This window comes from Mobula birostris, chromosome 20, assembly GCF_030028105.1.
Source record: "Mobula birostris isolate sMobBir1 chromosome 20, sMobBir1.hap1, whole genome shotgun sequence".
NCBI classification, from domain to species: Eukaryota; Metazoa; Chordata; class Chondrichthyes; order Myliobatiformes; family Myliobatidae; genus Mobula; species Mobula birostris.
Window position 1 is genome coordinate 43,015,782 of NC_092389.1, and position 27,272 is coordinate 43,043,053.

General features: G+C 43.5%; 1 protein-coding gene across 2 annotated transcripts in view; it reads left to right on the plus strand.

The window, feature by feature from the left end:
• The window catches only part of LOC140185152 (neural cell adhesion molecule 1-like), a 722,060-nt gene that overhangs the window by 680,280 nt on the left and 14,508 nt on the right, over positions 1-27,272 (plus strand). The window contains exon 19 of one of the 2 annotated variants that reach the window (XM_072238530.1): positions 13,463-15,896. The exons of the other annotated variant lie outside the window; for it this stretch is intronic. Within the exon in view, the coding sequence (XP_072094631.1) occupies positions 13,463-13,562 (100 nt within the window). The 3' untranslated portion in view covers positions 13,563-15,896. Of the gene's footprint in view, positions 1-13,462; positions 15,897-27,272 lie in introns of those variants that run through there. 2 annotated transcript variants of the gene reach the window in all.

Here is a 27,272-nt window from a genome sequence, read left to right on the forward strand (position 1 = left end):
CCTGCACCCATAGCTTTATGTGACCCTGATCAGGGAGCTAATCAGGTGCTACACCTTGTCCAAGGGTGACCTGTAGGCTAGTGGAGGGAAGGAGCGCCTTACACCTCCTTTGATAGAGACATATCTCCACCCAGCCACCCTTGAAATTAGGTTTATAAATAAGCCTCTGGCAAACAGCCATTTGAGATTGGCTACAAATGCATGAATACCAGTGTGATTCAAGTTTCAAAGTACATTTATTATCAAAGTATGTATGCAGCACACAACCCTGAGATTTGTCCTCCCCACAGAGAGTCATGAAACAAAGAAAGACCATGGAACCAACCCGTTCAAAGGAAAACATCAAATATCAAACATCCCTTCCCCCCCACGCGCAAAAAAATTCATGCAAATGGCAAGAAAAATGAGCGAAAACACAATTGAAAACGCAGAAGGCATATTTCAGTACAGTTCAGCTCAGTGTTTATTATCTGCAGGCCGCCCAATTCAGAAATCTGCCAAATGTACTAACAAAAAAGAGCGAGCAGAACTAGGACTGGAATTAGAACACGTTATAAAAACTGAATTAGTGACCAAATCTACATTCTGCGTCGATTGAACCTGAGGGTGAATTGATGAGCAATAATGGTCTGTGCACATTTCAAAACAAAGCAGTATTTTGCTGTGGATTTTTCCATGAAATTAATTTACCAAAGAGGAATTATGCAACCACTTTCCATTGTTGCTCTGTTGCTCAGGATTTTTGAAACCTAAATCCCTTCCAGTTTCTTGTAAAATTTATTAACTGTTTGTGGTAATGGTATTATAAAGTACTTCTGCGTGATAGAGCTTATTGAAAATGTGCGTGGCAGTCTGTTGCTGTGCTCTTGTGTCTTGCTGTCTCTCCTGCTATATGGTCCGTTCTATCTATTTTCTACTCCTGTTGTTCTCGCAGGCATGCAGCTGATATCCAGGCTACTGTCGAGGACATGTTGCCTTCTGTCACCACAGTGACCACTAACTCTGACACTATCACTGAGACATTTGCCACGGCTCAGAACAGCCCAACGAGTGAGACGACAACACTCACCTCCAGCGCTGCTCTCCCAGCCTCGACCACTCCTGAGCCGGCAGCTAGCACGGCTGCCACACCTCACACTCCCAAGGCAACCGTGGCATCACCCACTTCACCCTCTTTGCCTCAGGCTGGGGCAGCTCCCAAGGTCGCCCCTCTAGTCGATCTCAGTGATGCTTCTGCCTCGGTCTCCTCGCCTCCTTCCACCTCAGCCTCCAGTGCCCCGGCCTCGACAGCCGGCTCCGGCCAGGCCTCTGCCCCTGAGCCTGTTACTGGAGCAGGAGAGGAGACCACGATAGCTCCTGCCAACAGCAGCAAGCCCTCTGGCCCAGTCCCCAGTCCTGGAAACCCCTCTAGTCCCCCGGCTACAACAGTGCCACAGCAACCCAAGCCAGAAACTCCAATGGCTGCCAAGAGCCCCGAATCAGAAGTTCCCAAGGCCAGCCCAGTGAAGAGCCCGGTAGAAGTGACAAGTAACTCCACCAGTGTGAAGGAAGAGGCTGTTACAGAGAGCAGCAAAAAACCCTCCAAGGGCGAGGACTTTCCAAATGACGGAGGGACCTTCAAGACCTCAGACATTGATCTTGCAGAGGATGTTTTTGCAGCTCTTGGCAATTCTTCTCTTCCCACTGTGGCTGGTGGGAAAGCTACTGACCTTGCTTCTACCACTGCAGACTCCGCTTTATCATCTGCTCCAGAGAAGGAAGAGTATGGCCATTTTTCACACTAATGCGACTTGCCTATCACTGTCTTTGTGGTGGTGTGCTTGTGCTTTTGTCTTCTTCCTACTCCTGCATAAAACCTGGTCATTAACTTCAAAGGAGAACATAGAACAGTACAGCACAGTATGGACCCTTTGGCCCACAATGACATAGAACATAGAACAGGCTCTGTGCAGTCATATTCCATCATAGTTCCCTCTATCAGGTGTAACAAAGTACACTTATGGCATGGAACAGTCTTTGAGGGGCCCCATTCTCCCTCCAGTTGCTTTCGTTCCCTTAATATGTTTTTAAAATCTCTATTGATTTTCTTTAACCTTCTCATGCCCCCATTTTTCCCTCTTGATTTCTTTCTTGAGTACACTCCTGCATCTCCTCAGGAGATCCACTTGACCCCACCCGCCTACACCTAGCTCATGCTGCCTCCTCCTCCTCTTCTTTCCCGGCCATTAAAATCCTCCCACTTGCCAGTGGTCCCTTTGCCCGCAGGCAAACTTTCCCAGTCAACCTTTGCAACCTCTTGTCTCCTACTGTCATATTAGAACTTGAAACTCTTGAAAGTGTTACCTTATCCTTTGGACAAGAATATTGAATTCCTGTACCCAAAACAACTAGCTGATATCTAAAAGATCTCAGAAGTTAAGTTCCTGCAAATAGGTATTATAAAAATTGATAGGTATTATAATTCTTGCAGAGGTATTGTCAGATATTCTGTGTTCATTTCTGAATATTAGAACATAGAGCATTACAATGTTGTGCCAATCCTTTAACCTACTCTAAGATCAATCTAATTCTTCCCTTGTACATAACCCCACACCCCATTTTTCTTTCATCCATGTGCCCTAATGAATTTCTGTCCATTTAGATTCAGATTCATTTATTTACCCCTTGTACACCAAAACATACAGTGAAAAGCGTTGTTTGTGTTAACAACCCAAGGACGTGCTGGGGGTTGGGGGGGTGCTCACAAGTGTCACCACACACTCTGCTGCACACCCACAACGTTCAACACACAACAACAACAGCTAACGCATAGAACATTGCAACACACTACAGGCCCTTTGACGCATGATTTTGTGATAATCTTTTAAACTACTCTAAATTTAATCTAACCCTTCCCTCCCACATAGCCCTCCATTTTTCTATCATCCACGTGCCCATTTAAGAGTCTCTTAAATGATCCTCATGCATCTGCCTCTGTTACCAACCCTAATACTGCATTCCATGCACCCACCACTCTCTGTGTAAAAACCTATCTCTGACAACCCCCTATACTTTCCTCCCAACATCTTAAAATTATGCCCCCTCGTATTAGCCATTTACACCCTGGGAAAAAAAAGTCTCTGGTTGTCCACTTGATCTATGCCTCTGATCATCCTGTACACCTCTTATCTAGTCACCCTTTCATCCTCCTCTCCAAAGAGAAATCCCTAGCTCGCTCAACCTATGCTCATAAGACGTGCTCTCTACTCCAGGCAGCATCTTGGTAAATTTCCACTGCACCCTCTGTGAAGCCAGTTAAGTGGTTCCTTTCCTAGCAGATTGTTGAGGCTGAGTTTAACATGAACAGAGAACATAGACCAATACGGCACAGAAGTAGGCTCTTCAGCCCACTGTGCTGTGCTGAATTAGTAATCAAATGGCCAACTAAACTTATCTCTTCTGCCTATACAATATCCATATCCCTCCATTTTTCTCACATTCATGTGCCTACCTAACTGTCTCTTAAAAGTCCTTAATGTATCTGCCTCTACAACTACCACAGGCAACGTATTCCACACACCCACCACTCTCTGTGTAAAAAAACTTGCCCCTCACACCCTCTTTGAACCTATCCTCTCTCATCTTCAATGCATGTCTTCTGGTATTAGGTATTCGACCCTGGGAAACAATACTCTCTGTCTTCTATATTTATGCCTCTCATAATCTTGTAAAATTGCTCAGGGAAAATCCCACATTCTTTAATGCTTAGTCTCGGCAGATGGGGCTAATTGTCTGAAATGAGTTTGATAGCTTCCTTAACTGATTGCAATTCCGAAAACATGCATCCAAAATTTGCAAGGATCATTCCGATTAAACAGCAACTAATTGCATGTAGTTTCCTTTTTGCTCAACATGAAATTCTCTCCAGTTAAAATGCAACATTTTATGCAAATTGAATTGACTTTAATTGCATGGGGAGAAGAACTGTGCCAGGTTATAGTACTGTACAAAGTCTTCAGTGCATGTATAGTAACCAGGGTGCCCAAGACTTTTGCACAGTACTGTAGTAATTTTATGTAGTGCGCTGTACCATTGCTGCTGTAAAAAAAACGCCACAAATTTCATGACCTATGTGAGTGATGATAAACCTGATTCTCATATGGGTCTCTATTGTGGACTGAGAGTGGGAAGGGGGCAGGGAGAGGGGAATCATGGTTGGGAAATGGGGAAAGGAGAGGGGAGGGAGTGGGAAGCACCAGAGAGACATTCTGTGATGATCAATAAACCAATTGTTTGGATTCATATTACCTTGCCTGGTATCTCAGGGCTGGGTGAGTTTGCACCCACGCCCCCGACTCCCCACAAAAATTTTTCCTATAATGAAAATGCCTCCAAAACATTTATCCTTTGTAACATCAGAATATGTTTTTATATTTTAAGGGTGAAAGCTAAAATATTTAAGGGAGACATAAGGTAGAACTTCACTCAGATAGTGGTACACGTGTGGTACGAGCTGCCAGTGGAAGTGGTGGATGCGGGTTTGATTTCAATATTTAAGAGTAGTTTGGATAAGTACATGGATGGAAGAGGTATGGAGAGCTATAATTCAAGTGTAGGTCAATGGGTCCAGGCAGAATAATAGTTTAGCATGAACTAGATGGGCTGAAGGGCCTGTTTGTGCGCTGTAGTGCTCCGTGACCCTATAAATCAGGGATTCCCAACCTGGTGAACATGGCATAAAAAAAGTCAGGACCTTCCGCTACAAATAAAACTGAGTTAAATTCTCATGTTGTTTCCAAGCACACCCATTTCTCTGGAAACATATTAATTGGACTTTTGTCTCAGTTTAGCCCTCTGTCAAGGGACAGAACATGTTTGGTGAGTAGAAAACACTGAGCCCTTTAAAGATTAAACAATATTTAACATACTGCAAAAGGACTTGGTTACTCACTGGAAGAAGGGCCAGGGAGTCTGGAGACAGAGATGGAACATTAAGACTAGAGAGAGGTGTGGAGTTGTACAGTACAATAACAGGCCTTTCAGCCTTCATGTTTCATGGTGCCCCATTTTAGCTAGCCCCATTTGCCAGCATTTTTCCCATAACCTTCTAAAGCTTTGCTACCCATGTACATGTCCAATCGTCTTTAAACAGTTATTATTCCTGCCTCAACCATTTCTTCCAATAGCTTATTCCACATTGATACCAACCTTTGTATATAAAAAAGTTGCCTCTCAAATTCCTATCAACTATGGGGCTTTATGCAAAGATGGCCCCTTTGGTCTTTGAGGGTCCACATTCCGTCTCGAGTTGCTTTTTTGTTTCTTAATATATTTATAAAATCTGTTTTGATTTTCTTTAACTTTCTCATGCCCCCATTTTGCCCTCTTGCTTTCCTTCTTGAGTACACTCCTGCATCTCCTCCCGAGATCCACTTGACCTCACCTGGTTACACCTAACCCATGCTTCCTCCTCCCCTTCTTCTTTCCTGGCCAGAGCCTCAATATTTCCATCATCAGCGTTCGCTACTCCCACCAACCTTGTCCTTCACTCTTAACAGGAATGTGCAGACCATGAGCCCCACTGTCCCACCGTTCAAATCCTCCCACTTTGCGTACAGGCAACCTTCTCCAGTCAACCTTTGCAAGCTCTTGTCTCCGATTGTCAAAATTCCCCTTGTCCCAGTTTAGAACTCGTAACTCTTGAAAGTGTTACCTTATCCTTTGGACAAGAATACTGAATTCCTGTACCTGGAATAACTTGCTGATATGTAGATCTCGGAAGTTAAGTTCCTACAAATAAAATTACTTTTTGTACTATTGATAAGTATTATAGTTCTTGCAGAGGTATTGGCAGATATTTTGTGCTCCTTTCAGAATATTAGAACATAAAACATTGCAGCACAGTACAGGTCCTTCGGCCCATAATGTTGTGCTAATCCTTTAACCTACTCTAAAATCAATTTAATCCTTCCCTCCCACATAACCCTCCATTTTTGTCTCATCCATGTGCCTATCTAACAGTCTCTCAGATATCCCTAATGTATCTGCCTCTATTAACACTACTGCCAATGCATTCCACACACACACACACACACACACACCGCTCTCTGTGTAAAAAAAACCTACCTCTGACATTCTCACAATATTTTATTCCAATCACCTTAAAATTATGCCCCCTCATATTAGCCATTTCGGCCCTGTGAAACAGAAGAATCTTGCCTTTCATCATATTGTACATCTCTATCAAGTCACCTCTCATCCTCTGTTCCAAAGAGAAAAGCCCGAGCTCATTCAACCTATAAGGCATGTTCTCTAATTGAGACAGCACCTAAGTAAATCTCTTCTACGCCCTCTCTAATGCTTCCATAATCCTTCCCCTAAAGAGGCAACCAAAACTGAACACAATACTCCAAAGAACAGGAATTCTTCAGATGCTGGAAATTCAAGCAACACACATCAAAGTTGCTGGTGAATGCAGCAGGCCAGGCAGCATCTCTAGGAAGAGGTACAGTCAACGTTTCAGGCCCAGACCCTTCATCAGGACGAAGGGTCTTCGCCTGAAACGTCGACTGTACTCTTCCTAGAGATGCTCGATGACAATACTCCAAAGTTTTGTAGAACAAAGTATTAATATCAGGGTCTGCAACTGACACGTCAGTTTGATTAATAGTAATATGTAAATTTGCCAGTAAATTATGAAATAAGTCCAGGACCAGCCTATTGGCTCAGGGTGTCTGACCCTCCAAGGGAGGAGTTGTAAAGTTTGATGGCCACAGGCAGGAATGACTTCCTATGATACTCTGTGCTGCATCTCGGTGGAATGAGTCTCTGGCTGAATGTACTCCTGTGCCCACCCAGTACATTATGTAGTGGATAGGAGACATTGTCCAAGATGGCATGCAACTTAGACAGCATCCTCTTTTCAGACACCACCGTGAGAGAGTCCAGTTCCATCCCCACAACATCACTGGCCTTACGAATGAGTTTGTTGATTCTGTTGGTGTCTGCCACCCTCAGCCTGCTGCCCCAGCACACAACAGCAAACATGATAGCACTGGCCACCACAGACTCGTAGAACATCCTCAGAATCGTCCGGCAGATGTTAAAGGACCTCAGTCTCTTCAGGAAATAGAGACGGCTCTGACCCTTCTTGTAGACAGCCTCAGTGTTCTTAGACCAGTCCAATTTATTGTCAATTCGTATCCCCAGGTATTCGTAATCCTCCACCATGTCCACACTGACCCCCGGATAGAAACAGGGGTCACCGGTACCTTAGCTCTCCTCAGGTCTACCACCAGCTCCTTAGTCTTTTTCACATTAAGCTGCAGATAATTCTGCTCACACCATGTGACAAAGTTTCCTACCGTAGCCCTGTACTCAGCCTCATCTCCCTTGCTGATGCATCCAACTGTGGCAGAGTCATCAGAAAACTTCTGAAGATGACAAGACTCTGTGCAGTAGTTGAAGTTTGAGGTGTAAATGGTGAAGAGAAAAGGAGACAAGACAGTCCCCTGTGGAGCCCCAGTGCTGCTGATCACTCTGTCGGACACACAATGTTGCAAGCACACGTACTGTGATCTGCCAGTCAGATAATCAAGAATCCATGATACCAGGGAAGCATCCACCTGCATCGCTGTCAGCTTCTCCCCCAGCAGAGCAGGGCGGATGGTGTTGAACGCACTGGAGAAGTCAAAAAACATGACCCTCATAGTGCTCGCTGGCTTGTCCAGGTGGGCGTAGACACGGTTCAGCAGGTAGACAATGGCATCCTCAACTCCTAGTCGGGGCTGGTAGGCAAACTGGAGGGGATCTAAGTGTGGCCTAACCATAGGCCAGAGCAGCTCCAGAACAAGTCTCTCCAGGGTCTTCATGATATGAGAGGTCAATGCCACCGGTCTGTAGTCATTGAGGCCGCTGGGGCGCGGCGTCTTCTGCACAAGGACGAGGCAGGACGTCTTCCACAGTACAGGAACCCTCCGGAGCCTCAGGCTCAGGTTGAAGACATGGCGAAGTACTCCACATAGCTGAGGGGCACAGGCTTTGAGCACCCTGGTACTGACACCATCCAGTCCTGCAGCCTTGCTTGGGTTGAGACATTTCAGCTGTCTTCTCACGTGTTCAGCTGTGAAGCCCACCATGGTGGTTTCGTGTGGGGAAGGGGTATAGTCATGAGAGCAGGGTGGGGGACTGTGAGGAGGGGTAGGAGGGGAGAGTGGAATATGTGTTGGTTGGGGGCTGACAACAGATGACTCATGTGGGGGATGGGCAGGGGCCACAATGTCAAATCTGTTAAAGAACAGGTTAAGTTCGTTGGCCCTGTCCACACTGCCTTCAGCTCCTCTGTTGCTTGTTTGCCGGAACCCAGTGATGGTCCTCATCCCCCTCCAGACCTCTCTCATGTTGTTCTGCTGGAGTTTCCACTCAAGCTTCCTCCTGTACCTGTCTTTAGCCTCCCTGATCCTGGCTTTCAGGTCCCTCTGTATTGCCCTCAGCTCCTCACTATTTCCATCTCTAATCGCCCTCTTTTTAGCGTTCAGGATGTCCTTAATGTCCTTTGTCACCCATGGCTTGTTATTTGAATAACAAAGGACAGTTCTTGTTGGAACATTGCAGTCCGCACAGAAACACAATAGAATCAGTGAGAAACTACACACAGAAACTGACAAACAAGCAATGCGCAAATGAAGACAGACTGTGTAAATACAAAACAAAATAATAAATAAATAATATTGAGAACATGAGTTGAAAATGAGACCATATGTTGTGTTCAGTAATCAGTTTAGTCTTGAGGTGAGTGAAGTTATTCATGTTGGTTCAGGAGCCTGATGGTTGAAGGGTAATAACTGTTTCTGAACCTGGTGGTGTGGGACCTAAAGTTCCTGTACCTTTCTGCTGATGGTAGTAGCAGGAAGAGAGCCTAGACTAGATGGTGGGAACCCTTGGTGATGGATGCTGCTTTCTTGTGGAAGACCAGCCATGAGATTCTGACCATGAACACTTTTGCAAACTTGTAGGTAAACATCTTTCAATGCCCCACTGCACCATTCCCGCATCTCCTTGAGTAGGACCATCTTTCTGCCTGAATAATGACCAAGTTTCATGCATGGATTTCTTATTCATTGTGCATGTGTGTTGTACAGATATTTCTGCTTCAGGGCCGTTTCTGGTTCTTTTTCAAAGTCGAGTTCATGCTTATTTTTCTCCCATTTGCTTCTGGCCAGTTACTGCAATGATCTTGCCTCCTTCAGAGTCACATCTCCTGTGTGTAGGGACTGTGCACTAAATTAATCCTGAAAAGTGAGAACAAAAAGGGATCTCCAAGATTTAGGAAGCATTGGTTTACAAGAATGATGCAGTAATTGTAAACTATTTTGTCAGCAACTTTGATGTGTGTTTTTTGTCAGCTGTCTGGTTTTCAACGGTGATCTCAGTTTGAGTTGGGTGAGATTAAAGAAGAGTTTTATTTGTCACATATATATTGAAACATCCCTCCTGCATGGATTCACAGACATTGAGCCTTCGACTTCCCCAGCAGACTTGCAGAGATTCACAGACTCGGGCTCTGGCCATCAGTCCTGGACATCTAATTGATCTTCGTTCTTCAATCTGGACTACTGAAGGCGGTCACAAGGATGCTGTCCTAAAGAGCAGAATGAAGCAGTCGGGTGTGAATAGGCTCCATGGTTGCCGGTCGTTTCACCCAGGGCCTTGGCAGAAGGAAACGGAAAGAAAGTTCCCCGCACCTCATGGGTCACCACAATAGCACAGCATTTACCGTGGCATTATTACAGCTTAGGGTGTAGGATTTCAGAGTTCCATTTCGATGCTGCCTATAAGGAGTTTGTACGTTCTCCTCATGAGCACGTGGGTTTCCTCTGGGTGCTCCGGTTCCCTCCCACAGTCCAAAAACATACTTTATGGTAGGTTAATTGGTCATTGTAAATTATCCTGTGATTAGGCTGGGGTTAAATTGGTGGTTTACTGGGTAGTGCAGCTTGTTGGGCCAAAAGTGCCTGCTCCGTACTGTATCTCTAAAATAAAAAAATCCTCCAGGCAACCAGGCTCACAGACGCAAGATGGGAAGGCTGCACAAGGAAATGAGTTCTGTTCATGTAGACCTCTCGGATTCAGCTCTGCAGACCAAGGTCTGGTGCCACAAGAAGGCCATTGACCTCCTGCGTGCAGTTAGGATCAGTGCGCCCATCTTCGGAGACCAGGACCCATTGACCGTACCAACACGCTCAGCGGGTCAGGCAGCATCTATGGAGGGAGATGGACAGACAAAGTTTTGAGTTGAAACTCTCCATCTGAACAGTCCAGATGAAGGATCTCAACTTTAGATATTGACTGTCCATTTCCTCCATTGTTGCTGGCTGCTCCAGCACCTTTATGTTGCTCTGCACTGCACCATCTTCAGTCTGTTGTGACTCTATTGATTGCATCTGCAGCTTTAGGTACTGTTCACTGAACTGCATTGTCAGAACTGAGTAACAGCGTCCATCTCTCAGACCACATTTCTGTGTGTTGCGCCACTCCCTAACCCTGAGCAAGTACACATTTCATAAGCCTGTTTACTGTGAATGTACATCGTCTCCACATCTACCACAGTACTGGTGACCCTGTTACTGAATTGGAAGACTACTTGCATTTTTTAACCCCATAGAGAGGAGAGTGTTGGCCAATGTTAGCAATTAGCTTTATTAGTCACATATACATCGAAACATACAGTGACAGGCATCATTTGCGCCAAAGACCAACACAGTCTGAGGATGTGTAAGGAGCAGCCTGCAAGTATCACCACGCTTCTGGCACCAACGTAGCAAGCCTACAATTTACTAACCATAACCACACGTCTTTAGAATATGTGAGGAAACCAGAGTACCTTGAAGAAACCCACATGGTCATGGGGAGAATGACAAACTCCTTACAGACAGCATTGGGAATTGAACACCAATCGCGATCACTAGCACAGTAAAGCATTACGCTTACTACTACAGGACTATGCTGCCCTGTGATTATTTGCCTCTGAATCTAATGACGCAAGGACTTATTTAGAGACGAGCTTTTTGTTCTGAATGTGTTTTCAGGTCAGGGACAGGGAAGAGGAGCCATTGGAATGTTGGTCATTGGAATTTAGGTTAGATTCTGTAGTAAGAGAATTTCTTCACACATCTCTTGGACTTAAGCTGCTTCCCCTTGAGTTCCTGCTCCTCAGCCACTTACTGTCAAGCTGGACCAAGAAGAGAGAAGATTAGATTTGTTTGTCACATTTACAGCAAAGCATACAGTGAAATGCATCGCTTGCATCAAATCAAATCAGTGAGGATTGTGCTGGGGCAGTCCACAAGTGATGCCACGCTTCTGGCGCCAATAAAGCAGGTCCACAACTTACCCTAACTTGTCCGTATTTGGAATTTGGGAATGTATCTATAGAATTTGGGATGTACGTCTTCGGAATGTGGGAACCTGTAGATATTTGGAATGTGGACTGTGCATCATTGGGATGTGGGAAGGAACCGGAGCACCCAGAAGAAACCCACACAGTCACGGAAAGAACATACAACCTCCTTTTTAACAGTAGTGGGAAGCGAACACCAATCTGAGATCAGTGGGGCTATGAAGCGATTGTGATAACCGCTAGGCTACCATGCCAGCCCTTTCATGAAGGTGAGGCTGTGCAGAGTGCATCAGCTTCCTGTGTGTGAATACCATACACCAGAAGGGTGCAGTGTAAGACCCTCAAACATTATTAATACAAACAAGAAAGGTCCTTGTTATCTGCTCACAATTACTTTCCAGATTTGGAAGTGACACAGCTTTCTTAATGTATTCCGAGGAAAACCCAAATGAATTTGGAAAGTTTTGGCTGGTTCAGCAGGAGTTGTTTTCAGCTTGGAAGTTGGTTTGTTTCTGGGTAATTAGTGTTTACCTGTTAGTAATTGGTTTATTGTTATCACGTACCAAGATCCAGTGAAAAGCTCAGCTTGTGTGCTGCCCAAACAGATCACAAATTTATCGAGGAAGTCCAAGAGCAAAAATACAGAATGCAGAATATAGTGTTACAGTTACAGAGAAAATGCAGTGCAGGTAGACAAATAAGATGCAAGAGCTATGACGAGGTAGAGGAGTTCATCTTAGCATATACAAGGTCCATTCAAGAGTCTGATAACAGCAGGATAGAAGGTATTCTTGAGCCTGGTGGTACTGTATATGTTCTCAAGGAAGTAAGAGATCCCTTCTAGCTGGCTTGTTGCAAAACTATGGAAAATCAGTCCAGCACTTTGATTGCACTAACTGGCAGTTGCTCTGTTTTACTGGGTGGCAAATGTGCAGTTTCCATAACCACAATTCCTTCTGTACATTAACTTATTGTGTTGCTTTCATATTATAAGCATGCTTAATGCTTTTGGGATGCAGTGCTCGGACACCATTATATCCAGAAGCAGCTTATATACTTGGTGAAGCAGTTTGGTGATGCATGCATCATGATTACTTTGAAAATGTGACTGAATTCTTTCCTAATTAGGGGATCGACCTTGATCAGTATTAAAGGAACTTCGAAGGTCTGCGGAATGTAGTGAGTTGCCGTGATACCTTCCTGGTTCCATTTCTTATATTTTGAAGGAGCAGAGTCACTATTCAGTGACAAAAAGTGTTTGTACATTTATGGTGATTTTGCCATGTGAATGTATGTTTAATGTAATGTACTGGTGGTAGAATCAGACCATTAGGGCAGGAGTGGCGAACCTTTTTGAGAGCGTGTCCCCAAATTGGCGGTAATCTCCTCAGAAAATTCTCTCGTATGCCATGGTAATTTTAAGCAGAGATGATCATTGATTAATGAATTAATAATAATCATGGACTTTTTTTTTAAAGAAAGAGGATGAGTCCTGTAGCTTATTTGAGTGTATTCATTGTTTTACTATTAATTAAAGTATAACAGAGACAGACTGAAATAAATGAAGTATTTTAAATAACCTGTTCAAAAATGTTTGATAGTAATCTTTTATGAAGATCATTGAAATATAACATCATTTCTAAATGGCTTTGTTCTTGTAACTATTTACTATCCAAATACTGATGTGTACACCAGGTCTGCGAGGATTTCAAAACATATCATCCAACATCACATGTTCTCGCAACCATCTAGCTGGCACCAAGCTGGCACGTTTCCTGTGAAGACATCTGACTGCTGTCAGGTTGTAAAGAATCATTTGCTGCTTCATTTGGCAGTAATGATAATCATTATGTTTCTTTGTATCATGAGCGGGGTTTGAAGAATCGAGGGGCGGCACTACAGGCTGCGTGCAAACAAATGTTCCCCTGCGCCATCTTGGGTGCGCGTGCCATGTGTTCGCCAGCCCTGCAATAAGGGAATACATTGCAATGTACCTTCTGACACTTCCACCCAGTGTTGGGTGCTTTCTCTTCCTGCCATTTCTTGATTTTTTTTTAATGTTGTTCCTCGCTTTCTGCTTGACAGGAAGGTCCCCTTAGAGGAGAAGCCCAAACAAGAAGGGACAGAAGTAAAGATGGTTCCCAATGAAGCCACACAAACAAATGAGAATGAAAGCAAAGCATGATCAAAACAAACCAGAAACCACTCTCCCTTCGGTGTCTCTTTTATTATTTTTCAACATGTTTTCCTGTTTGTAGATTTCAGCTCAGAAGAGGATCAATTGTGGCACACTTCCTTTTTTTTTGTAAAATTCTTTCATTAAAAGGGTTGACCATGTGACTAAAATTAGTAAAGAGGTTTACCTGGGTACTTAATTGTAGTTGCCATTTTTCACTGCGCTTAGTAAGGATTGTGATTTATAGATAACGTGTGAGTTCTTCAGTTAGAGAAACACTGAGCAACACCTTCAATTTATTCCCAACTCATAGAGCCTCAAGTTAAACCAAGTTTTTGGTACATTCCTGTAGAAACAGCCACAACTGATTTTTATCCTCTTTTTTTTTTCAAAGTTAAGAATACCGATTAAATCACAGCTTTATAAATTACTGTTGTAAGGCTAGAAATGTGATTGCTTCACTGTCCATACAAGTACGTTATGTGCACAGAGCATTGCTATCTTAACCTATGTTTATATTTTTTTTATTTGCAAGTTTTAATCCTGAGTTAGCTTTTGACTAAACAAAAGGTTTGTAAATTTGCATATGTGAAGTATATTTCAATTTGCAGTATTCGATTTTATGAAAGGAATATTAATTTTTGCCAACTTTTATTTTCAGTGTTTATTGGTTTAAGACTGCGACCATAATTGTTTAACCTTGGCCTGTTCTAATAGTGTGTAAATGTAACAGGCTTTATAATTGTTTTTTAAGCCTGTTCAATATGATGATAGTTTAGCTTGCTTCTGTCGTGTTATTTTTACTGAATGGAAGTGTTGGCGTGACCTTCCCTCAATACTCTTTTGTTAGATTACATATTGCTTACTTGATCTGCTATCGGAATTAAAGTCCTGAATTATGCCATCTGATTCCACATCATATTAAGACCAGTTTGCTCCATTAAAGTCTTATATACATTTATGTTAAATGTTCTTTGCTTGTTTCTGCTGCAAAACCTCCTTGCAGCTGTGAGAGGCATTATATAGCTCATTTTTTTGTTTTGAAAGCAATGTTTCAACTTCTTAATCTGCAAGCTTTGTGCACTGTGAATGCGTGAATATTATAGTGTGTTTTTGTCATTAGTATTTCAAAGAAACTCAACATAGCTTGGTTGTGAAAGGTGTAGCAGGTAGTTCTGAAGATTGTTTGGGATAATGCCTTCACTGGGTGGGTAAATTTAAACAGAAATAAAGGTGAGGCAAATCTGTTTGGGCATGAATTCCATGTGATATAACTTTTATTGCCTGTAATGTTTAAAAATGGTTAGACTGGGAGCATTCCCCATTAGCACAACCCAATGGGGTATTAATCTTTCATGTATTTTATTTTGTGTGCAGTCTCAGTACAGTAATGATCGCATTGCTACTTTGTAAGTTCAAACTGTGAAATACTGGTCTTGTCATTTGCTTCTGGTGTTTGCATAGATTCAACCTTAGGGATGACATTGGGGGCATGCATCTTTTACACCAGGCTGTTGATCACCTAGGCTAGATGTGACAAGGCTGCAGCTGGTTACTTCTCAGCTTATTTACTACTCCAGCAACACAGTGAAAAGCAATGCCATTTTTATTCCAACGCTGCCTTAAATCAAACCCCACTCCCCAATATCGCTATCTAGCTACGTACATCTAAACTCCCACTTGCTGTAAAATTTGTGCTGGCTTTATCACGGGACCAAGTTTACACAGATAATTGCAAGCATCCCATGATCTCATAGTGAAAGGAATAAATATTGTCTTAACTCTATCAATAAACAGGTAAATAAGCATAATGATCAAGGCAGGCAGTTTCCACCTGTGTTGCTCTAGTGAAATAAGAAGTGCATTGTAAAAAAAAACACGTTTACTGCTTTGCTTCTGTTACCCGGTAGCAAACATTACCCCTGCAATTCCTCCTCCCCACCCAATCCCCATTAAGATTGGAGGTATACTGTCTGAGGCTTTCCTCACACGTACTCGCCTGTGACTTTCGTCCCCAGTTACATCAATGGGGAGAAAGTCGAGTGCAGAAGGGAGGACCAGTCTTTGTGCCTTGAACAGTTTCGAATAGACTTGCATTCGTTCAATAGTAAATGCAAAGGCTGTACTTCATCCATAGATCATTACCAGGACGAAAGCTTTCAGCCTCCACTGTCACCCCTAACACGAATACCCTGCATTTAAGGCCCTCTCTCCTGTTGCAGAACTTTTTATTGAGTGAGGAGATAACCAAGTTTCCACCATCACAGGTGTAAATACTGACTACTAACCAAGATTTTTGACTTTGCATTATGTCAGATACTTGTGTTCAATAAAAATTACAAAATATGATGAACTTCTGTGTCCTTGTCTTAGACTAACTTTCCCCACCGCACGAGGGAGCTGGAAACTGCGACTGATGGCAAATTGGCTCGGGCTGGGCAGTTGGTAATCAGTCTTGGGAATTCTACGTATAGGATGCAGCCATATGGAATGCTTAAGCCAGATTAATTAACAGATACACTCAGTGGCCACTTTATTAGGTACACCTGCTTGTTAATGCAAAAAGCTAATCAGCCAATCATGTGGCAGTAACTCAATGCATAAAACCATGCAGACATGGTCAAGAGGTTCAGTTGTTGTTCAGACCAAACATCAGAATGGGGAAGAAATGTGATCTAAGTGACTTTGATCCTAGAATAATTGTTGGTGCCAGACAGGGTGGTTGAAGTATCTCAGAAACTGATGATCTGGGAGTTTACAGAGAATAGTGTGAAAAACAAACAAAAAACATCTAGTGAGCGACGGCTCTGTGAGCAAAAACACCTTGTTACCACGAGATGTCAGAGGAGAATGTCCAGACTGATTCAAGCTGACAGGGTAGTGACAGTAACTCAAATAGGTATGCATAACAACAGTGGTGTGCAGAAGAGCATTACTGAATGAAGAACATGTTGAACCCTGGAGTGGATGGGCCACAGCAGTAGAAGACCACACCAGATTCCACTCATGACCCTAATAAAGTGATCACTGAGTGTATATATCAGGCGGGTACATGGATTGGAAAGGTTTAGAGCAGAGGTTCCCAAACTTTTTATGCCATGGACTCCTACCATTAATGGAGGAGTCTGTAGATGCCAGGTTGGGAACTGCTGTTTAGAGGGATATGGGCCAAACATGGGTAAATGGCTTAGATGGGAATCTTAGTTGGCATAAACCAATTGGGCAAAGAGCGCAAACACGAGGAAATCTGCAGATGCTGGAATTTCAAGCAACACACATCAAAGTTGCTGGTGAACGCAGCAGGCCAGGCAGCATCTCTAGGAAGAGGTACAGTGGACGTTTCGGGCCGAGGTCCTTCGTCAGTCCTGACGAAGGGTCTCGGCCTGAAACGTCGATTGTATCTCTTCCTAGAGATGCTGCCTGGCCTGCTGCGTTCACCAGCAACTTTGATGTGTGGGCCAAAGAGCCTGTTTCCTTCCTGTCTGTCTCTTCAACCATTACTGTTACCAACTAACTTCACTCAGTGAAAGACTTGGAAAAACAACACACAAACCAAAACTTAAAGTAAACAGAGACATTAATGTGTTTTCACTTTTAATTCATTCAAGGGATGTGGGCTTCACTGGCTGAGCCAGCAATTAATTCCCCATTCCTAGAGAAGGTAGTAGGGAGCTGCTTTCTTGAACCGCTACAAGTCCTTGAAGTGTGTGTGTAGGCAGGAAGTTCCAGAACAATGGTGAAGGAATGGTGATATATTTTCCAAAACACAAGAAATCCTGCAGATGCTGGAAATCTAGAGCAACACACAGAAAATGCTGGAGGAACTCCGCAGGTCAGGCAGCATCTGTGGAAGGGAATAAACAGCTGACATTTCAGACCTTCCATTAGGATTGGAAAGGAAGGTTAATGGAGCCAGAAGAAGAAAATAGGGGGAAGGGAAAGAGTACAAGTTCGCAGGTGATAGGTGAGACCAGGTTGGGGGGGGGAGTTAGGTGGGTACAGTGCATAAAAAAAGTATTCCCCCCCCCCCAGAAGTTTTCTTGTTTTATTATTTTACATCATTGAATCATAGTAGATTTAATTTGGCTTTTTTGACACTTATCAACAGAAAAGTGAAAACAAATTTCTATAAATTGGTCTAAACTTATTACAATTATTAAACAGAATAATTGATTGCATAATTACTCACCCCCTTCAAAGTCAGTATTTAGTAGATGCACCTTTGGTAGCAATTACAGCCTTAAGTCTGTGTGGATAGGTCTGTATCAGCTTTGCGCATCTGGACACCGCAATTTTTCCTCATTCTTCTTTACAAAACTGCTCAAGCTCGGTTAGATTGCATGGGGATCATTGAGGTCTGGACTCTGACTTGGCCATTCTAGGACATTAACTTTGTTGTTTTTAAACCATTCCTGTGTAACTTTGGTTTAATGCTTAGGGTCATTGTCTTGCTGGAAAACAAATCTTCTCCAAAGTCGCAGTTCTCTTGTAGACTGCACCAGGTTTTTCTCCAGGATTTCCTTGTGCTTGGCTGCATTCATTTTACCCTCTACCTTCACAAGCCTTACAGAGCCTGCTGCAGTGAATCATTCCCACAACATGATGCAGCCACCAACATGCTTCACTGTAGGAATGATGTATTTTTGATGATGTGCAGTGTTTGGCATAAGCCAAACATAGTAGCATTTAGTCTAATGCCTAAAAAGCTCAATTTTGGTTTCATCAGACCATAGAACCATCTTCTAGCTGGCTTCGGATTCTCTCACATGCCCTCTAGCAAAGTGTAGCCAAGATTTCATGAGAGTTTTTTTCAACAGTGGCTTTCTCTTTGCCATTCTCCCATAAAGCTGCATCTGGTGAAGCACCCGGGCAACAGTTGTTGTATACACAACTCAGCCACTGTAGCTTGTAACTCCTCCAGAGTTGTCATAGGTCTCTTGGTGACCTCCCTCACGAGACCCTTTCTTGCAGTCACTCAGTTTTTGAGAATGGCCTGCTCTAGGCAGATTTCTTTACGATTGACTTAGCTGCACTCCAAGGGATATTCAGTGAATTGGAAATTTTCCTGTATCCATTTTCTGACTTAGGGTTTTCAAAATCTTTTCCTGAAGTTGCTTGGAGTGTTCTTTTGTGTTCATGGTGTAGTTTTTGCCAGGATACTGACTCACCAGCAGCTGGAGCTTCCAGATACAGGTGTATTTTTACTACAATCAATTGAAACACCCTGTCTGCACATGATGATCTCCATTTAACTAATTATGTGACTTCTAAAACCAATTGGCTGCTCCAGTGATGCTTTGGTGTGTCATATTAAAGGGGGTGAATACTTATGCAATCAATTATTTTGTGTTTTATTTTTGTAGTTAATTTAGATGACTTTGTAGAGATCAGTTTTCACTTTGACATGAGTCTTTTTCTGTTGATCAGTGTCAAAAAAGCCAAATTAAATATCCTGTGATTCAATGATGTAAAACAATAAAACATGAAAACTTCTGGGGGGGGGTGAATATTTTTTATAGGCAGGAAGTAAGAATGATGTGAGAAACTGGGAGGTGATAAGTGGAAGAAGTAAACATCTGAAGAACGGGAATCTGATAGGAGAGGACAGTGGCCAATGGGAGAAAAGGGAAGAGCAGTGGAACCAGAGGGAGTTGGGAATGGACAAAGAAAGAAGGAGAGGGGAAGAAACTACCAGAAGTTGGAGAAACCGATACTCATGCTGTCAGGTTGGAAGCTACCCAGATGCAATTTGAGGTGTTGCTCCTTCATCCTGAATTTGGCTTCATTGTGGCAGTAGACATGGACCGACATGTCGAAATAGGAATGAGTTGAAATGGGTGACCACAGGACATCCTGCCCTTTGCGGTGGACAGAGCGAAGGTGCTCAACACTTTTGAAAGAACTGTAATAGGGGACCAAAGGAGAACACATGTTGTTCTTGATAGCATGTGGGATTGGGGTGAAACTTGATTGTGAGGTTTGGGCCTTTACAGCCTCACAGAACATGATAAGCAGGCTGAACTACACTGAAGCAGGTGGCACCGTGGCCTCTAGCTGACCGTATCACAAGATTGTGGGTACAAACCCACTCCAGAATGTGAGCATCCAGTCTTGGTTAGCACTTCAATACAGTCAGATTCAGATATATTTATTTATCACATGTACATCGAAGCAGGCGGTGAAATGCATCGTTTGCGTTAACAACCAACACAACAGAAAAATGGCCACAGGTCAATGGTACTCAGCAGAACAACTGTTTGGCATGGACTGGATGGGCCAAAGGGTCTACATTTTTATGTGCTGTAGTGTTCTATAACAGAACAATACAGAACACAACAAAACAAAAACCAAGCAACAAAACAACACAGCAAAATAGCCCCTTTATATACACACACACACACACACACACACACACACACACACACACACTCACTCCTCGACCCCAGGGCAGGCCTCTGGCCTCCAGTGGACTCGTCTCTGTCATGATGTGTGCTGGCAATACCCCAGGTGCAGAGGAAAAGCAGACTCTGATGTAGAGACGACGATGAGAGTTTATTCATAATAATTCCAAATGAACATCGGTGGTTTGCCCAAGCGATGTCGCGAGAAATAACATTCTCGAAACTAGGACCCCATGATTAGCGCTAATCGGGTGTTCGCTTAAATAATACAGGTAGCATGGAATCCACGAGCCTACCAAAATAAACTTAACAAGCTTAAACAGAAACCACCAGGAGGCCACATTACAAAGAGCGAGTCGCTCGAGAAAAACATATGGAACTTTAAACGATAAGCAACTCTAATTAAACAACCATTAAACAATTCAGGTGCTCTAAAATCCTCTGAGCCCAACACTCTCCAGTGCAGGCCCAAAGAGCTCATTACACTCACAGGCATTAGGCCTTCTGACTACCCCAGCAGAATAGAGATTCACATGCCAGGGAGCATACTGCTCTGTCAGAGTGCCATACACCAGTTATGGTATAAAACTGAGGTATCTCTGGGCTTTGCTAATTGAAGAGTAGCAATTTCTATAGGCATCCGGCCAACATCGTCACTTAGCACTTCAATAGATCAGTGAGTTAACCAATAAGGTTCTCCATTGGTTAGGATCGACCATGGTCATTGCGCCCTAGGTGTCTACATGATATGCCAGCCTGGGCAATACAATATAGAGAGCAAGCTGTCGCCCATGCAGCAAGCTCCCCCTCTCCACGCATCTGATGAATCCAAAGGGACAGCAGAGACCGACACAGTTTGGCATCAGCAGCATCACAGGAGTTGCCAGTCAGCAGTGAACTCAATGTAGGTCTGCCTTAGGGACCCCAGCTCTGGATTTTTCCTCAGGGTTTACTCCCAAAGCCTTCCCCATGAGTGGGTACAGCTGCAAGGCAGCTGAGGTTTGAAATCAGAGTTTTCCTTCTCCTAGATGAGCTGCCAACCACAGTTTACAGGCCCCATCTGCCCAAAGTGACTGGTTTTAAGGTGCCAGCAACCCTCTTTGCCCCTTCTCCAGTCAGTAGATACAGTTACACCGGGTTTAGTAGCTTGGCCACATGTGAAGGCCAGGAGCTGGATTTGGTTGTCACAGGCTATTTGAAACACATGCATTTAATAGGTAAGGTGAACTTAACCCCATTACCAACCCCGGCTATGACAACCAATATTCTGGGATTTACTACAAGTGAAGCACACTGAATTATTCTGAAGAACATCAAACTGAAAGAAAGGCTTTTATTTCTTTCACATTGTCAGAATATACCAAAGCAGGTTAAACGCATTGAGGGTCTTTTAGAAGTAAGGTCACTGTGGTAATAACGGAAATGCAACACTCAAGATGTGTACAGCAAATTCCCATGCACAGAATGGGAGAGCGATGATCTAACAGTGTTGTCAATCAAGGATTGACATTGGCCTGACCACCTGGAGAATCCTGTTCAACATGTGCAGAGTCCTTATTGTCTTTTGGATTCCATGTTAAACAAAGAGTTCACCTGCTCTCGTGTGTGGACGGAAAGCTACTAGAACAGCACCAGAACAATTGAGCTCATGTTTCTGCAGTAGCCTGGAATGTCATTGCAAATCTTTCTGGTATCTCCCCCTGGAAAATGGATTGGAACCTTTCTCTGTGAGCCCTGCATCATAGAACATAGAAAACCTACAGCACATTACAGGCCCTTCAGCCCACAATGCTGTGCTGACCATGTAACCTACTCTGGAAACTGCCAGAATTTCCCTACCGCATAGCCCTCTGTTTTTCTAAGCTCCGTGTACCTATCTAAGAGTCTCTTAAAAGACCCTATTGTATCTGCCTCAACTTTTATCCTTTGACAACCTTTATGATTTAGAACAGTTGGCCTGCGTCTCCACTATAGCGACAGCACAATGTTTTGGTGGCTATTTTGAATATTATTCACTCGACCTAGCGATAGTATTAGTGTGGTCACTTGAGTTGGGTAAGATGTTCTCCTAAGGGGTTGTCTATTGGTGAGTCCTCAGGTGGCTGGAGAGACCGATCTGGGATCCTCATATCTGGGATGTTAGGGTGGATTCCCTAATGGAGAGCGTCTGTGTGTGGCAGTGGCACACTGCAAGATGACTGGCACCTAACAATACTTACAGATGTTTGGGTGTATGAGACTGTAAACAAAGAACAAAATCCAAGTAGTGTAATTTCCATTGTCGTGATGTGGATTTCTCTGTTGGTGCCACTGAAATGCCTTGGTTGGAATACGTGACTCTCTGACCCTGTTTTCATCCATTTTGTCTGATTCTGGGTCGGAACACACTGCTAAAATCATACAAAGATACTCTAAAGATAAGCAGAGGAACTTATATTTTAGGGCAGGAGATTGTGATTCAACTGTTTATCCCCTTCCATAGCTGCTCCAGAGTTCCTCCAGCACTTTGTGTGTGTGTGTTGCTCTGCATTTCCAGCATCTGCAGAATCTCTTGTGTTGAGCTGTTCCTGTGTTCTCCTCCCACTGCCTAAACTCAGTGCCCGCTGTATTAGCGACCTTCTGTTTATGCATTCAGAGATGCTCATCTGCACACCACTGTTGTAACACGTGGTTATTTGAATTACTGTTGCCTTGGGTAAAGAAGTGGCAGGTAGAATACTGCGTGGGGAAGTGTGTGGTCATGCACTTTGGTAGAAGGAATAAAAGCATAGGCTATTTTCTAAATGGAGAGAAATTCAAAAATCTGAGGTACAAAGGGACTTGGGAATCCTCGTGTAGGATCCCCTAATTTGCAAGTTGAGTCAGTGGTGAGGAATGCAATGGTAGCATTCATTTTGAGAGGAGTAAAACATAAAAGCAGGGATATAATGTTGAAACTTTATAAAGCTCTGGCGAGGACTCACTTATTGTGAACAGTTTTAGGACCCTTATCTAAGAAAGAAAATGCTGACATTGGAGAGGGTTCAGAGGAGTTTCACGAAAGTGATTCTGGGATTGAAAGGCTTATCATATGAGGAGTGTTTGATGGCTCTGGGCCTCTTCTCACTGGAATTCAGAAGAATGAGGGGATCTCATGGAAACCTATTGAATGTTGAAAGGCCTCAATAGAGTTGATGTGGAGAGGATATTTCCTATGGTGGGTGTGTTAGCACCAGAGGAGACAACCTTAGAATAGAGGGACGTCCGTTTAGAACAGAGATGAGGTGGAATTTCTGTAGCCAGAGATGGTGAATCTGTGGAATTCATTGCTACAGGCAGCTGTGGAGGCCAAGTCATTGGGTATATTTAAGTCAGAGGTTGACTGATTCTTGATTGGTCAGGGCATGAAGGGATACGGAGAGAAAGCAGGAGAATTGGGGCTGAGAGGAAAATTGATCAGCCATGATGAAAGGGTGGAGCAGACTCTGGTCCTATATCTTATTGTCTTGTGGTATTATGGTCTTCCTGTCAGCTTGAACACGTCTGGCCATTCTCCTCTGACCTCTCTCATTAACAAGGCATTTTCACCCACAGAACTGCCACTCACTGGATGTTATTTTTTTTTTCGCACCATTCTTTGTAAACTTTGTATGTGAAAACCCCAGGAGATCAGCAGTTTCTGGGTTGCTCAAACCACCCAGGCTGGCACCCACAATCATTTCAAAGTCACTTAGATCACATTTCTTGCCCATTCTGATGTTTGGTCTGAACAATAACTGAACCTCTTGACCATGTCTGCATGCTTTTTATGTATTGAGTTGCTGCCACATGATTGGCTGATCAGATATTTGCATTAATGAGCTGGTGTACAGGTGTAACCACTAAAGTGGCCACTGAGTGTACAATGATTGAGGTCGTCACCATTTGAACAAATAAATATATTCAGCTTCTCTCTTTTGGTAGTCAGGAAATTAAAAAAAGTTGTCAGTGTTTGATATCAAACATACTGTGGACCAACGCCTTGGTTAATGATATCTGAAATGTGAGTGATAATAATTCTGATTCTGAATCCTTGTGTTACACCAGGATGGTTACAGCTCCTTTTAACATGTGCACAGGCCAGGTACAGAGGGTTACTTCAGAAGAGACCTGCAAAGCAACAGTCAGACACAGTGAGTAAAGGGTGGGTATTTTTTGCTATTTCACTTGATGTGGAGTTTGTGATTGGATATTTCTCTTTCTAGATTCTCCCTGTGTCTGTAAGGCCCATTATTTAGTTAGTTAAGCCCATCACCCTAGTGGGACACTGACAGCAAATTGCCAGAGATCTCTGTCCTGGGCCAGTCTTTCAAACTGTCCCCAGGTGTAGCCCATCTTCTTGGTGTCAGCTTCAAGGTCGCGTTGCCGGGTGTTCTTCCGTCAGCCTCTCTTCCGCTTTCCCTGGGAAATCCATGTTAGTACTTGACTGATGATGTTGGTACTTGGCTTACGCAGTGTGTGTGTTAACCATCCACATCTTCTTTTCCTGGATGACAGAAGGATGATTGACCTTGTGGCTTGCACTCTAGCGGCGTTCACCACTTGACTTCATACGCCTTCCAGGTGAAGATCCTTCCTCTCCTGGGATGAGGTCTTTGGAACTTCTGTGGGCATTCTGCCCAAACCTCCTCCTCTCGCGGTCGGGCTTAGGTTTGTCCATGGTGCAGTCCAGAATGGCGGCCAGAACCAAGGCTTATTCTGGCTGCAAAACCTCATTTCAATCATCTGTCGCTCTGTGTTTTTATCTCTTCTTACCCACCCCGTCCCACTTCCTCCTTTACCCTCCCATGCCCTGGCCCTCAGGTCAGATTTTCTTGGGAAGGTTGTTGAGTGGGGATCAGGACAGGAAGTGTGACCGGAGGCAACTTGGAGTGGAAGCCAAATGCACTGAAATCTTTCGGTCCTGAATGGAGATCACAGTAGTGATTAGCATTACGCCTTACAGTGTCGGTCACCTGGTTTTAATTCCTGATATGAGTTCATGGGTTCTCCCCGTGACCACATGGGTTTCCTCCGGATACTCAGGTTTCCTTCCCCGTTCCAAAGGTGTACAGGTTCATCCATGATGGAATGGCAGAGCAGACTCGATGGGATGAATGGCCAAAATCTGTTCCTATGTCTTGTGATGTTATGAGCTTAGGCTCAGTTCGTTGAGGTTATGTGGGGGCCACAAGCATGGCGACACTTGCGGACTCCACCCTTGATGTACATGTGACAAATAATGATGATCTCCATCCTCTCTAATCATGTTTCTGGGTTCTATCCTCCATCTAATGACACACAACCCCAAACACAGATGAGAAAAGTAACAAACAGCAGATAATTATGTTAAGATGCAGAGTTAAAGTTGCAGTTTTGCAGTCTTTATCCTGTACAGTGATTAAGTAAATTTCTTTATTTTATTTTAATTAGAGATATAGGATGGTAACAGACCCTTCTGGCCCAACAAGCCCCGTGGCCCAGTTCCACCAATGTGACCAATTAACCAATGAATCTGTACATCTTTGAAATGTGGGAGGAAACCAGAGCACTTGGAGGAAACACACTGAGTCATGGGACAAACGTACAGACAGCGGCTGAAATAGAGCCCAGGTTGCATGCCTATAACCTGCCAACCTGAGCCCGCATGTCCTCGGACTGTGGGAAGGCACCAGAGCACCTGGAGGAAACACACACCATCATGGGGAGAACGTACAAACTCCTTACAGCGGGAATGGGGCCTGGGTTGCTGCCATAATAGCATGCCGACAGCTTACTAACTTTAACCCATACGTCCTTGGAATGTAGGAGGAGACCGGAATCAGATGGATTTAGCATAAGGGATAACCATAAAATGCAAGACAAGTCACACCCCTTCCTGTCCATTCTTCCCATTAGCTAATATTATGAATGGTTGGTAAATCAAAAAAAAATCTACAGTTGCCAGAGGTCTGAAATAAAATGAAAACCAAAAAAAAAAAGCACTGGAGACACAAGGTCTGTCAGGGAGCATCCGTGGAAAGATAAGCAGATGATTCAGGGCCAAGAGCACATGGTCAGTATTTTCCGTAAGACCATAAGATATAGGAGTAGAATTAGTTCATTTGGCCCATCGAGTCTGCTCCACCATCTCATCACGGCTGATCCAATTTTCCTCTCAGCCCCAGTTCCTGCCTTCTCCTAGTATCCCTTTATGCCCTGACCAATCAAGAATCTATCAACCTCTGCCTTAACTAGACCCAATGACTCAGCCTCCACAGCCGTCTATGGCACAGAATTCCACAAATTCACCACTCTCTGGCTAAAGAAATTACTCTTCATCTCCATTCTAAAACGACCCCCCTCTATTCTGAGGCAGTATCCTCTGGTCTCCCACCACTGGAAACATCTTCTCCATATCTACTCTATCAAGGTGTTTCACCGTTCGATAATTTTCAATGAGGTTGCCCCTCATTCTTTTGAAATCTACTAAATACAGGCCCAAAGCCATCAAACACTCTTCATATGACAAGCCTTTCAATCCTGGAATCATTTTCGTGAAGCTCATTTGAACCCTCCAGTTTCAGCACATCCTTTCAAAGATCAAGGGCCCAGATCTGCTCACAATTCTCCAAGTGAGGCCTCACCAGTGCTTTATAAAGTTTCCACATTATATCCTTACTTTTATATTCCAGTCCTCTTGAAATGAATGATAACATTGCATTTGCCTTCCTCACCACAGACTCAAATTAACCTTTAGGGATCCTGCACACGAACTTCCAAGTCCCTTTGTGCCTCAGTTTTTTTTGTATTTTTTCTCCATTTAGGAAATAGACATCCCTTTCATTTTTTCTACCAAAGTGCATGACTGTACACTTCCTGACACTGTATTCCATCTACTATTTCTTTGCCCACTCTCCTAATCTGTCTAAGTCCTTCTGTAGCCTCTCTATTTCTTCAAAACTATCTGCCCCTCCACGTATCTTCATATCATCTGCAAACTTTGCAACAAAGGCATCAATTCTATCATCCAAATCATTGACCTATAACATAAAAAGAATCGGTCCCAACACAGACCCCTGTGAAACACCACTTCATTTTCATTTTTAAAATCTTTTTATTGATACATAATCTTCTACAGCTATAAAATGATACAAGACTTCAACAAATTGATATATATACAGTTAATAAAGCTGAAGAAAAAAAACTTATCAAAAAAGAATAATATATGATAATGAAAAAAAAATCACTAGTCATCGGCAGCTAACCAGAAAAGACCCCCTTTATTCCCCCTCTGCCTCGTGCCAATCAGCCACTGCTTTATCCATGCTAGAATCTGTCC